The sequence below is a fragment of the Helobdella robusta genome (assembly GCF_000326865.2).
Source record: "Helobdella robusta unplaced genomic scaffold HELROscaffold_19, whole genome shotgun sequence".
In the NCBI taxonomy this organism is placed as follows: domain Eukaryota; kingdom Metazoa; phylum Annelida; class Clitellata; order Rhynchobdellida; family Glossiphoniidae; genus Helobdella; species Helobdella robusta.
In genome coordinates this window covers 26077-41378 of record NW_008704034.1, presented here as the reverse complement: position 1 = coordinate 41378, position 15302 = coordinate 26077, and the positions used below count along the sequence as shown (strand labels likewise).

The following is a 15302-nucleotide window of genomic DNA, read 5'->3' as shown; positions in this document are numbered from 1 at the left end:
ATTTAATCTAGTTTAAAACTTGGAAAATAATCAAAAATCCATAATAATAATAATGATTATAGAAATAAACAAATTAATAAAAACCTGGTAAGACTTTTGCTTGTCTACAGTTCATTTTAGAAGCAGCTCAAAGTAATAGTAATTACACCAATTTACATTTGTTAATTTAAAAAAAATTACAAAAAAAATATTCACTGGTAAAAAAAAGAAATAAAATATTTACTGATAAAAAATTAAAAACCATAACAGAGGATCCCTATAGATCAATCACAATTTTTATATCTCGATTTCAAATTTTTAAAACACGAAAACAAAACGCGTCCTTCCTTCCGACAGAAGTTCAATTGCAAGGTAATAATAATAATTCATGAATAAAAATAAATTAAAATCGTAAAAAAGTTTATCAATAATTAATTAATTAATTATAATTATAATGGCGAAATAATAAAGCTACATATACACGAAGCTAGATTAATATTTAAAAAGAAACTTCAAAAATAATAAATAAATAATTAAATAAACTACGCGTGAAATGATTTCTGTTGAGACAGAAAGTGAAAAAGAAATATAACAAACAAGTGAATAATTGATGACACACACTCAACCAACTAACCAAGCAAACACACAAACAAACAAACGTACAAACACACACACACAAACAAACGAACCTATAAACAAACACACAAACAAAAGAAACGACCAGTTAAAACGAATTTGTTAAATAATACTTCATCTGGCTGGCTGTCATTAACATACATACATACATCATAATAATCACCCCAGTTGTAAGGGCATGATGATATAACGGTATTTGATATCAGCATCATTACTAATAACATCATCATCATCATCATCATCATGGTCATCATCGCCATCATTACTCCTCGGAATCAACAGGTAGACAATAGAGTTGGCCAGGCTTATCTTCAATGATCGTTATCACTTTTGATGGTGACTTTGGTGATGATGGTGACGACGATGGCGATGATGATGGCGGTGTAATGTTACTCATCATCAGAACGTGATTAGGATAGAAACAGAGGAAAGCTTCATTATCATCACAATCAGCAGCATCGTTGTCGTCGTCCTGGTTGTTGTTGCTGTACTTGTGGGGTCTGATGACTCGCAGGTCGGCATTTAATAAGCAGCATATGACTGAAAGACCAATCTGTTAATTGACCATTTGTTCAAAAGTTCAATTTAATTTTGTTATCATTTCTTCTTATTACATCTCTTAGAGATGAGCTGAGCAGCACCAACAACAACATCATGACCATTTCTTATGACAGAATCCACAAAAGCTGGCAACAACAAAACTACATGAAAAACACAACAAAATCAGTGTCTTCAACAAAAGTATGACAATAACGCACGACAGCAAAATATGACAACAACGACAACGACAACAAACATCTCAACAAAGACAACAACGTGATAGCGACAGTCAGTGCTTACATCATCAATAGGACATTCATCGTGATCTATACAGTTCATCATGTTGAAGATCTCTTCAGCACTGTTGAACTGCGCATTTTTTCTGACGATGTTCATTAGAATAGCGTTATATTTATCTCTTGTGTTGTTGTTGTTATTGCTCTTATGGTTTTCAATACTTGTGTTGTTGTTGTTGTAATTGTTGTTGAGTACATCAGAAAATATGACGTCATCGTTGCTGTTAATGTCTTTAGTGTCGTTGCTGTTAGAAGTGGTGTGGGTCTTGAAAAAGTTGATGGCATTCAAGCAGATGATGATCTTCATGGCCTCAACGAGATGGCACTCCATGTCCACACCATGGTTCATCAGGGAGGTGACATACTGCTGACGGCACTTCAGTGACGTCATGCTCGATATTGCCGTCATCTTATACAAAACAAATAATTGTTTATGACGAAGCTTTCAATGTTAACCATCATGTTAACCGAATTTTCAACTTCTGTCTTGCATGTCGGTTGTTGCAAATAATATTAACAAACTTAATCATCAGAATATCCTAAAAATACGACAAAATATTTGAAAAACATGGCAGCTATCTCTAAAACACAAATAACCTGTTCACAAGAAATTTTGAGACTGTTGATGAGTTTGAACAAGACCTCATTCTTTGGAACCCTTGTGGAACCTTTGTACTTCCAGTTCATGAGATAACTGTGCATATTGTCGACAGCTGCTACGAGGTGCTGTGCTCGTGGAATATTCGGTGGATAAATTTAATTGATTGAAAATAAATGGAAAAAAAGAAACGTTGCTATCAACTAACTTTGCAAGCCTTATTTATAACGTAGAGAAAAAAAATTAAGCACTCTAAATAAACAAGCAAATGAGAAAATGAAATTCATTCAGCTAAGAAATTTTTCCAAAAAAATGTAAATAACATAAAAAGTATGTCTGTCAACATAATGAACCTGCACAACATTCTGGAATGTTCCACCGATGTTGTCGAGATTGAGGCAGTTGTTGATGAGGAGTTGGTAGGTGATGGGAGCCAGGATGGAGTACGTGTAAGAGTGAAACGCACGTACCTCTATGGCACCACAAATTTCAAATATCTTGCTGTACGCCTGTTCATTCACACGTGCATGTAATGAAAATTAAATTAGAAATTCCAACATTTGCATTTAAAAGTGAATTGAATTGTTTTAATCTTATAGGAAGAGGTTACCTTTCTGATGCTGGATAACTGGGTCAAGTTGATATTAAGGTCAACTTCGAGGTGTTCAAAAAGCTTCCTAACTTCACCTAACACACGAGGAGCATCATCCCCAAATATCTTGTTACTGTTGTTAGTGTTATTTTTCTCGACATTGTTTTTGTTGCACTCGTTGTGGTTATTGAATTTTTCAGTATTTTTAAAATTTTGAAGATTTTTCAGTCGCCTGGGAGAATTTTTTGTAGATGTTGCCGAAGCTTTTGAGTCAGCTGAGGATGGATGAAGCAATCTGGCTATGCACTTTTTGAAATCAGATTCAAGTTGTAGGGATGCATTTAAATGCTTAGATGCCATCAAGGCAGTTGATTTGTTGGCACTTGAAGCAGCAAGCGCTTTCTTTTTATTGAGTTTGCGAGGAGTAGAATGGCCTGATGGATAGCTTACATGCATGTTGTAGTATTTACTGCCGACATCTTTCCTGTCGATCAGTGATGGAGCGATAAAGAACTCATCCTCATCGGCAATGAAGCCATCATTGAAGTCGTCATCCAGGTAAAAAAGGACCAAGCTCTCCTTCCTGGTGCGCGGTGGAGGGGTTCTCTCAAAACTTGAACTATCATTGGTTTTGCTGTCTTTGCTATCAACGAGAGGTCTGTTGGAAATGAAAGCAGGCGAGTTGACGGCAGCGAGATCCGAGTGGTAGTCCCACTGCATATCAAATGTCTCGATGTCCTTATCGCTTCCAACTTCCGGAATATTTTCTCGAGATTCATCGTCTCGGTCATCATCCTCATCATTATGATATATCCTCTCATTCTTTACACCATCTGTGTAGCGGTGTTGGAACTGCCCCCAGAAAACTGAGGCTTGCGATCGTTAATGTAATTGTAGCTAGTTGAATATGTCGGCGAGATGATGTTTGTGATGCTGTCCTGTGATGGGCTATCTCCCAAGTGGTGATGATGGAGATGATGGGAAAGATGCAACGGACTGCAGCTGCTGATGTTGAATGTTATAAACTGTTCCTGAAATTTTATTAGAAAGAAATATAATTGAAAAATTTAAACAATCCACATAGATTAAATATCATTATTCGAAGGATCCTATAAAAAACATTTTTTTGGTTCTAACGTTTTAATTTCTTTCAAAAAATATTATTTCTAACTAATTCCAACTTATCAACAATTACTAAACAGCAATTAGCTAAATAATTATTAAAATTACACAAAATACACGTATTCAACTAACTGCCAAACATCCCAGCGGCATTCCAGATGCAATAATATGTTGTATTATGAAGATGATGAGAGAAGGAATTGGGATGATGTATGGAATATAGAGACACAGATGTTTTTTTTTAAAGTAGATGTTATTATGTTATTTAACTTAACGTAGATTGGTATCTTTATTCCAAAATATTTAACTCTCTAGAAAGCTCAATCAACTTTTAAAAATTGAAATAACTGAAATAATTACAAAAACGTAATAAACAATAATTATTTTGGTTACAATTATTATTAAATGAAACTAAACTAACTATCTATATGACCTTAGCATACACGCAAGCGCTGATGCAATCTAGATGAAGAATAGACAAAATAAAAAAAAAGATAGACTGATAGCTCTCCGCAAAGAATCTTATTTTTAAAACAAAGAATCAGTAACAGAGAGCAAGCGATTGGAAGAGCAGAACATGTAACTAACTTGATAGCATCAGTGTTTTGTGCCTGTATACATCAGTGCATACAAAATGTTTATACAAGAAGGTATGAATATGCTGGTTATGAGTGTATCTCTTATACATTTATGTATGGATATCTATAATGTATAAATTTGTATTCATATTCATCTATTTGAATGTGTATACCCTCATTTATGAAAACATCTCATGCTAGCTCTAACATTCTAACGATAATAAAAACTAGAAAAACAAATATTAAAGCTATATATAAATGTGTGCGTGTATATATATATATATATACATATATATATATATGTATATATACATATATATAACACACACACACACACACACACACACACATATATATATATATATATATATATATATATAATTTTATTATATACATTGATTGAAATATTGATCTCTAAAACTTAGATAGCGTAATTAATAAAAGAAATCTGTTTGAGATGTGATTCATAATGACAGTTTGTAATGATCGGAATTGTTTTTGCATGAACAAGCATGCTGAAAAAACAAGTTGTGAATAGTAACTTTCATACCACAACAAACACACTATATACAAGATAGATGTCATTTATTCATTCGCTGCACAACATTTATTTATATATAATTTATTTACATATCAAAACAGTCCTCAGGACAACCTGAATAAACATGATTTATTTCTGGCAGCCAGCCATCCACGCACTGTGAAATAATGTTAAATATTGTACATTGATGTTTGTTTGCTGATCCAGATAAAGCTGCAAGTGCATTTCTCTCGGCTGATTATTACCAAGTCATTCTTCATACTCCAACTTAAGAGTTGGTCAAACTTTTAATAGGCTGACGTGCTCGGACTTACTGCTCAGAGCTCAACCCAAGTGTGCGTTCAAGTTATCCACACCGTACAGTGCACGCTTTCTCAAAACCATTGTCGCCAGATCACATTAAAAACTGATCTCTAAAAAACAACTTGGATACAAAAAATTAAGCAAATGGCTGTTTATATCTTCTATCTCAAATATGCTTCTATGAACGTACATTTTTGGCGAATTATTGCTAAGTCAACAAATCGATGCGTTAGTAAATTTCAATGAAAGAGCCTGCTCATCAGTGTCTCCACAGAGCTATTAAAGAGATCGTAGAACAACAAAATGAATCAAACCTAATCAAAAAATTGTCGCACTAGCAAATCAACGACGCAAACATTAAATATTTGAACATCATACATTTTAAATAGTTATGAAGAGAATTTTTTTAAATGATAAATTTGTTTGAACGAAATATTCTACGTATGCAGACATGTTCAGACTGGATCCGGAGATGATACAGCATTATATAACATCCAATGTTCATCTTCCATAACATGGGTTTAATAGTTTAATGAATTTAAAAAAAATACTCTAAATTGTTCTACCGACTAAAGCAACAAAACTGAAAACATGCAAGTGAGTGTAGCTTCGACAATTAAGCAAACACTACGTATGATAATTGCAAATGTAAATGAGCGCAGATATGTTTGCCACTGTAGAAGCCGATCAAGCTTGGCAAAAATGTGTACGATGCAAAATGATTTCTAATGCTAATGACGCACTTTCAGTACACATAACCAACCAGCTACTTTTTTTCATCACTAAATGCTTTCAGCTTTAAAAGAGCAACATACGGTTCTTCATAAAGAGAGCCACAACGAAGAAATACTAATGAAAAATATAAATGCAAGAGCTAGAAATAATTAGAAACAATTAATTATTCATGAGAATGAAAGATAATTAGATTTGGAAACATGATCAGTCCTAATTGCCACTAACAACTGGCAGTAAATTCATCCTCTGTCATAAATATCTTCACCTTCATCATTATAATCACCATCATCTACCACCATCATCATCATCGTCGTCATCCATCATCGTTCTCCTTTTCATCACCATTATGATTAATGTAATGAGCCTAGATTACTAATCATGTAACAATTCCTATAAACGTTTTCTTGCTGATGTAAACTGCTGATTCAATTTACTAAGATGACTAACTTCCAAGCAGGATATAACGTGGATTATCTTCTCTCTCTCTCTCTCTCTCTCTCTCTCTCTCTCTCTCTCTCTCTCTCATTATCTCTCTCTCTCTCATTATCTCTCTCTCTCTCTCACACACACACACACACACACACACACACACACACAATACGTACACCTGTAAAATTGTATGCTTCCAATGTTCTAGTACATAAATATCAATGCACCGGCCCATTGCTGCTGAACTATCAATGAGAATCTTGCTGATAACTGACTATAGTGAGGTGCAGAAGGCAGTACAAATGGTAAAAATGATGAGGAGGATGATGAAGAAGAGGAGGAGGAAGAGGAGGATGATGATGAGGAGAAGGAAGAGGATGACGATGAGGAATTATTCATATGATTCGGTTGATGAGTCAAATTATTTTTTAACATATCCTTGGAGGGTCTATTATACACAACGTGGTGAGGGTTTACTGTGGTGAAATAAATAACAATAGATGGAAAGATGAATGACTGAATATATATATATATATATATATATATATATATATATATATATATAGAGAGAGAGAGAGAGAGAGAGAGAGAGAGACAAATGACCGAAGTAAATAACTCAATGAATAAATGAATGAATAAATGATATGACTGATGTTAACATGAACCAAGTTAAAAAATGACTTCATATACTAAATTGAAGTCCCTATTTTAAAATTAAAATTTGAATTTAAATTTACTAAATTTAAGGTATGATTTCATCGTATATGTTATTATTATATTTATTATATTATACTAGGTGCTATTATATCCTATATATATATATATATTATAATTTGATGCTGACAGTTTATCAGTTGACCTAAGAAAGAATGAACATTTATCTCGAGTCTGATATATACCACAGATACAGCACCAGAAAAATGTAGGTTATATGTGCGTGAGTGAAATTATTTTTGTAAACGTTATAAAATCACACGTGCCACCTTAGTCATTCATAATTGGTATAATTTCCTGTAATTATCATCAATCAATATTATTACTTTATCAAAATTGTAATGACATGTTTGCAGTTTCACAAGTGATAATATTTATGAGGGAACACAAACAGCAGAAAGCAATAAGAGAGCAGATGAAGACAAGTAAAACCAGACTAGAATAATGAAAAACATATTAAACAAGGCCAGATGTTATGTTAATAAAACATTGTTCTCAAGATTTACATGGCAACCAACCATCAAACAAATCAAACAGACAGGGAAAGAGGCTAATGTTCAATTTAAAAAGAACTAATCACGCTTACAGGAAGCAAGCAAACAAACTCATCTCTGATTCAATAATTAAGTTGTTTTTAAATGGTGAACTGTTATTATATATATTTTTTTTCTTACTTACAACTGATCAGTACGGAAATCGTCAACATTTACACTATGATAAAATTTCCACAAATGCCTTCATTGGCTATAGAAATAATTAAAATAGTCACACCACCACCATATTACCGTATCAAACCATAATCACCATCTTCAAGTGCATCATTCAAATTATAATCATAACCATTAATGTACAGCCTCACCTCAGTTCCTTGGTAGAGATGATCAAACTTTTCGTTCATGCAATCGATGTCCATACGAATTTTCATCAACTCGTACTGCAGCTGGTCCATGTGGTCGACTGCTCCGTGCTTCACGAGACCTCTTGCATCGCACAACTCATCCTGTTGACTCCCTGCATCATCCATCATCATGTTGACCTGGTCATCTGGCAGCACCACGTCATCCAGGTTCTCACCGAGGTCGACGCTGTAGCCCTTGCTCACCAGTGATTCACGATACTCGTACAAGGATGAGTCGCCAGACTGCATGGTCGTGGGTGGGTGGTTAGTTAATTATGGAGTGTGTGTTTGGAGTGTATGTTTATGTATGTACCTGTGTGGTGCGTGTGTGTGTATTTGTCTGTGTGTGAAAGTGATGTGCGCGTGTGAGTGTTTGTGATTCTGCAAATTAATCTTTCATCTGTGTTTGGTAAAAAAGATGTGGTGGTGTGTTTGTGTGTGTGTCATTTGCAAAGTAAAACTTGATGCACAAACTTTGTGAGATGTGAAACTGTAGCAGTTCCTTCTGAGCACCCTTCGACCACCACCGACCCAACCTTCCCCATCTGCTAGGTCACTCGACTTAGATGAAGTTGTTCTGCTGGAAAGAGGTCGCTGTCGTCTGTTTCCTTTTGTTGTTATTGTTGTTGTTATTGTTGTCGTGAGTTTTGTTGATTTTTGCACGTAACTTATTAAGTGAATGGTGTTTCCAGGTAACTTTCAAATAAAAAGTTGTTATAAAATTGAAATAATTAATTGATTAATGGAATGACTGACCAATACTCTGCTTCCTCTGATGATGATGATGCTGCAAGCCGGAGTTGTGGCGATGACGATGTTGTTGGTGATGACAATGATTATTACCTTCAGATGTTGGTGAGTGGTGATGACAACCATGCTTAGCATGGTGAGCAATATCGTCGTCATTTTCACTCACTTCATCAATTCCATCCATCATCATATCGTCATCGTGATAGCCACCGACTATCGCGTCCTGATTGTCGATATCATCGCTGATGTAGAGATTGTTCTCCGGACCATTGTTTTCCCCGTTAGAAATGAAACCGCTGCTCCAAGCAGATGCATACGAGGTCACCATTGGGTCGTGCTGCTGCTGTTGGTGGTGCTGTCTGCTGGCACCTTTGTTTCCACTTCGACATCTTTTATGGAAGTTATATCGAAGTAATATCAACTTATTAGTTGATTGAGTAGTGAATGAAGTTTTAAATTTCATAACACAGGTCTTAAATTTAAAAAAAACCTCAACTTGAAAATTATTTCTGTATAAAATGAAAATTGAAAGGGTGAAAAATGTGAAAAAATTTGAAACCTCCTCCTATTCCTGTTAGCATCATCGTCGTCGTCACCAGCTTCTTCCTGACCATCTTCATCGCCGTGCAAGAAGGCATCCACTTCAGTATCCTCCAACGAAAATGAAGATTTGGCAAGCCAATCAATAATTCTCTTCCGCCACTGCTGAGGAACATTAGTAGAGTTGTTGTCGTCTGCATCTTGTTGATCTTGCTGCTGTTGTCGTCGTCGTCGCGTTAGCTGGTGCCGTTGTTGTTGTTGTTGTGGCTGCTGGATGTCCGACGAAATTCCAGAATCTGGAGTCTGTTTTGGTTTAATGCAAAATTTTGTTAGAAAATTTATACTGGTTGATTTTATAAGGCGACCCATTTGTCAGCCATTCTTGTATACTTCATTTTTTTAAACATCGTTATGTATATTGATATTTGGATGAAGTAGTTGGTTTTAATAATCATACATATTAAAAACAAACAAACAATAAGACAAACCTCAGCATTTAAAACTTTAGTTTCGCCAGCAGTTTTGGCAGATGCATTGAAGCTGTGATCGACAGCGGAAGAGAATTTCAAGTAGAGGCGTGTGTAGAGTTTGTAGAGGAGGAATGTACCTAGGCCAAGGCCGACACCCAACAAACATAGCAGACCAGTTGCACGTACTGTTAGCATTTAGAAAGGGGTAGTCATTTATTCATTTTTGATGACCAACACGTTTAGGTATCTCATTCTATATATATATATATACATATATAATATCTATATATATATATATATATATATATATATAATTTTTTGATAATATATATATATATATCATATTATTTATAAATTGAATTCCCGAAATAAAAGTTTAGAAACATTAAAATTGGGTATAATCATTAAACTATAAACATATAATGATGATCATCATCATCATCGTCGTCACCATCATCCTGATCATCATCTCCATCATAATCATTCATAACAAATCATCATCGCCACCATCATCACAGTTGTTGCAGTATCTTACAAAAATAGATGAAAATTACCTGATAAGAAGCATCATAAAAAATGCTTCAAAATAAATGCTTAATATGGAAAAATACTGAAGGATAGGAGCTTAAAATATTAAAAAAATTCCTCTTACATTTATTTTATTAATATACTATTTATTTATTAAATACACCAACAAGAATAAATAACACCTTCATTGGTGAAATAAAACTTAATCAAATTAATTCACATCTTTTCATATTAAATTAACCTATTCTGATTATGTAGCACCAGCCAAAATACATTTCAAAGTTATTTCAACATTGAGTGTGTGTGTATATTTCAAATTGTTAAGTTAAATCCAGCTTAAATGAACTTGGAACTTGCATGCCAGTTCCAAGTTTACAAAAGATACAAAGCACTCAAAGTCCTTACCAGGTATGAATCTATAATGAATGTATAATAAACCTACAATGGGGGTACAATAGGAATTGAACCAACCATCATTAACATTACCAGCCAGACAACTATGTCATACCAGTTGATATAAAAAACAATAATATCAATGAAATAAAATAATGATTTTGAAAACATTTGTGGACCACTTTATGAAAATTAAAGATAAAATAAAACATGAATGAACCATTTGAAAGTTGCACAACTCATCCGTTACATAACAAAGCAAAATACTTAAAATAAAACAACTGTAACATTACATTTATTACAAAAACATTAAAGTGCAACAACAAACAATACATAGGGTTGCCAATGCGCAATCCATGCTCACAACATAATCTTTAGAATAATATAGAGAGAAATTCAACATTAGAAACATTTGAAAACTTGAAAAAAAAAATAAAAGAAAGAAACCTGTAAGATGAGCTGATGGGTCATGAAGGACAATAAAATGAGCAACATCTATGTTTGATATTTTGACTGTTTTCAACGAAAATTTCATAACTTTTCATTGTTATACCACTCATAGATGGTATAATCACCTCAATTTTACAACTTCGTGAAAAAAAATTATCATCCAATTATATTCTTATTATCCATTTTTAATTTAATAAATTCATTGTTATTTGCAACTATAAATAAACTATTGAATTATGCAATAGCTACAGTCAACAAAAGAGCAATAAATCAATAGCAATAGAATGCACCACTTCCTGATCACAGAACAACATCCTGCACAACGACAACACTACATAACACTGAATGCCAAGTATCCATTTTTTGGATCAAATCAAAACAACAGAAAACGCAAAAATAAACTCCTCCTTTTGATGATGTATTGTTGGTATGAAAACATATGAATTAATACATCCCATCCAAAGGAAAACAAATCATATCCACAATTCTACATACCTAAGTATATATAGTACAGGCATAAACATATACACAAACATATAAACATGCGCGCGCACACACACAACCCAAGCTTACATTGAAACCATGATAGGAATAATTATGGAGAAGAGGCATTCACTTTAGAACCAAACAAACAATTTCCATATTTCAGGTAGGCAGACGTGCCTGCTTCCATTACAATACAACACAAGTACAAGATGAATGCATGCATGAAATAAAATAGTGATCATCTAACAACATCAATACCCATGTAAGTCCTTTATTCACATTTAGCAAACAATGGAAAACCAATAATAATCAAAGTGCCACTTAATTCATTAAATATTAATTAATAAATAAATAAATAATTTATTAATTAATCTAACCAAACAACCAACTAAAATAATAATGCACAGAAAATCTTCCAAACAAACAAATGTTTTGCCATACAAATATATTAAAATTCTAATGAAAGAATGAAGAACTAACAGTAAATTTAACTGCACCATATCTCTTAAGAGAGTTTTTAATGATAGAGCAGTCAAAAGTCAAGTGAAACCTGTCTTTAGATCTCCTTGAAACATGATGAACATCACAACAAAACACACCACTCATACCATTCTCTAATTATCATGCATATATTAAATTATACATATTACATATAGACACACAAATTATATAATTTAAAGTTAACAGCACACCAGTACATTAAAATCTACAATCCTCTACAATTGTTGTACCCACATCAACTACATTAGGCACCAACTATCCAGAATGAAACACAACCCATATCATTTCATCCATATCTATGTCTGCCATCAACTCATTCTATCATCAAGGACTTCTATTTATTAACTTACATTTATATATTTCTGTGTGAGTGTGTGTCTCTGTGTGAGTGTGTGTCTCTGTGTGAGTGTTTGCAGGCTCAAGCAACTGCTTGACTCAAAAACCTGTTGAAACAGGCTTTAAATTGAGTTAGTAATCAGTGTGGTGAGGACTTTCCAAGAAAGATAAAAGAAAAATTTATAAATAATATACGGTAACGTTAAGGCTGCGTGTGCTAATTTATAAACCAGTTAGTTAGTGATCACATTTTAACTTTCAACAGTTGAAGGTCAGGATAGGAAAATCATGAATTTCTAAAACTCCAGTTTGGTAGGAAAAACTCAACAAAATGAACTAACATTACATTTGTATAAATACATATTAAACATACAACATAAACATAAAAAAATGATGGGGCGAAAAAAATATGCCCATATCTAAATGAAATAAAATGTTATTATAAGATTAGAATTTATACTTTGTATTTGTTAAAATAAATGTAACTGTTAATTAAATTTCAAAATATAAAAATACTCATCTGCTTGTTAATAGTTCATCTGTAATTTAAACATTTATACTTAAGGTCAGATACATAAAACATTTTTATAGGATCTAATTAGCAGCTTAATCAAAGGAAGTTTATTTAAATTTAAATTTATTTAGAAATTATGATGCAAAACTGTTCACTGGCCTGAGAAACATCCCACAGTTCAGGCAATGGCATTAAACAAACGTCTATAAACTAATCAAATCACTCACAACTTACAAACATACCCCTACAACAATTATTAAAAACTTAACAATCATGTTACAACACAAAAAATGAAATGCTATATCAACAGAAAATTTGCCTTTTTATAGTTATTGAACCAATCTACAATGTCATAACAATAATGGAAAAAAACAATTTCACACAATAACAGCCAAAACTTTTATCTGGAAAATAAGCCAAAAATGAGTACTATTGAATACAAATGACTACTCAAGGTGTATTTTTAAATACTATTAACAATACACAAGAATTCTCATCACATATCAACAAGTTTATCAGATAGCATATAGATTATTAGAATTAGATGAAATGCTTGCCTGTATGCACATCAAAAGCTGACTTTGAAATTAAGCAGGTGATCATCTGATAAGTTATCTGATGGTTTACAAACAACATTCTTCAGTTGAAGATCAACAATTTATAAATGTTGTTATATTTAACATCAAAAATATTATTAATAATAATACAAAATAAAAGTGTATCAATTTAGAATAATAAAAGTATAACTGTATAAAAAAAATAGCAACGAACAACAGATACAGTTCATAAATGTTATATAATAATAAAATTAGACCATTCTAATTCAAATGATGTGAATTTGAAGTGATTGTAAATAATTGAGAACATTTAAAAAAACTTAGTGTAAATTTCACAATGACACTTGACAATATCTACTTATAGTTATAAAATTTCTCTACTCCATATATTTTTGATAAAATTATATATATATATATATATATATATATATATATATATATATATATGTTGGTAATAGACCATAATTTTTATAATATTCTATAAATTCTACCGAATGTTTGGCGTTAATATGTTTGTAGTTCGTTTTTTCGATTTTTCTCACTAAAGTTTTTTTTGGTGAACGTTTAGTTTATTAAAATTCAAAATAAACTTATTTTTCGAATTCATGCTGCAAATAAGGCCATATTTCGATTCAGAATGAATAATCATCAGTGCTCCCTGCTGTATATATAGGGAAATATTGACTTTGTCAAGATGAACTTTGACGTTGTAAAAATTAACTTTGGTGTTGTAAAATTGAACTTTGATGCGAATTAGTTTTCTTAATTGGCTGGTCATCTTCTTTGGTCTCCTTTTCTTCATGGATAGCATCATATTCTTCTTTGTCACTTCTTTGTCACTATTTACATGCTAGTTTTTATTACTTCTTTGTTTTCGTTGTTGGTTAAGCGCCGGGTTGGAAGTGAGGTTGTCATTTTTTGTTGTATATTTATTTTTGGTTTATTGATGTCAATTAGGACTGCTTCTGCAACTTTAAGATGCGTGTAGTTGCTGTTCTGGTATATTACTTTGGTGTTGCTGTCAGTATTTCACGGCTAATTATGAAATTTGTAATATATATATATATACATATAATATATATATATATATTGTATATATATATATATATATATATAATATATAATATATATATATATACAATATATATATATATATATATTGTAATAATATATTATATATATATATATAATTTGTAATATATATATATATATATAAAGCCAATTGCAAAAAACTTGACACTAAGGTGTATATATATATATATATATATATTTATATATACAATATAATATAATAACATAATTTAATTTCTATTTTATGAAACTTAAATGTCGATCATAAAACGATAACATTACAAGCATTAGATTTTGTTGATTCTTTTGTATTTGTAACATTAGAATTTAGATAAATAAAATTAAACATTAAAAATTTATCTTTCTTTCTTTATTATTCAATTAATGATTAATTAAGAACAATAATAATTATCAATACTTATTTACAATAATAATTTTCAACAAGTGTAAGTTACTGCTACACTACACAAGCTGCATAAATTCTTTTAAACTACACTCCAAACAAAAATTTATCGCTTTTTTATTTTACTCACTTGACACAATGGGATCAACACATTTAGTTTACTTTTTAAAATAAATTTTAAATAAACATAAATTGATAATTTGAAAATTGTTTATTAATTACACACAAATAAATTTAAAAAAATTTAAAATTATAAAATGAACCAACCCCCACCATCAAATTCTTGAATTTCAATGTGGATGTTTGTTCTGCCCCGCCGTAGAATGCATCTGACGACGATCA

The 15302-nt window shown here is 32.0% G+C and overlaps 2 protein-coding genes across 2 annotated transcripts; both read right to left on the bottom strand.

The window, feature by feature from the left end:
* Nucleotides 1-393: 393 nt before the first annotated feature.
* Nucleotides 394-4451, bottom strand: HELRODRAFT_191184 (hypothetical protein; the record flags this gene model as incomplete). Its single annotated transcript, XM_009016608.1, has 6 exons — nucleotides 394-1168; nucleotides 1456-1860; nucleotides 2049-2177; nucleotides 2403-2558; nucleotides 2660-3513; nucleotides 4352-4451. 6 exons carry the CDS (start codon nucleotides 4449-4451, stop codon nucleotides 878-880), a joined length of 1935 nt encoding a protein of 644 aa, XP_009014856.1. The 3' UTR covers nucleotides 394-877.
* Nucleotides 4452-7844: 3393 nt separating this feature from the next.
* HELRODRAFT_170772 (hypothetical protein) lies at nucleotides 7845-9916 on the bottom strand (the record flags this gene model as incomplete). Its single annotated transcript, XM_009016607.1, has 5 exons — nucleotides 7845-8204; nucleotides 8436-8569; nucleotides 8805-9100; nucleotides 9271-9554; nucleotides 9740-9916. The coding sequence occupies 5 exons, from the start codon at nucleotides 9914-9916 to the stop codon at nucleotides 7845-7847; spliced, it is 1251 nt and encodes a 416-aa protein (XP_009014855.1).
* Nucleotides 9917-15302: the final 5386 nt, after the last annotated feature.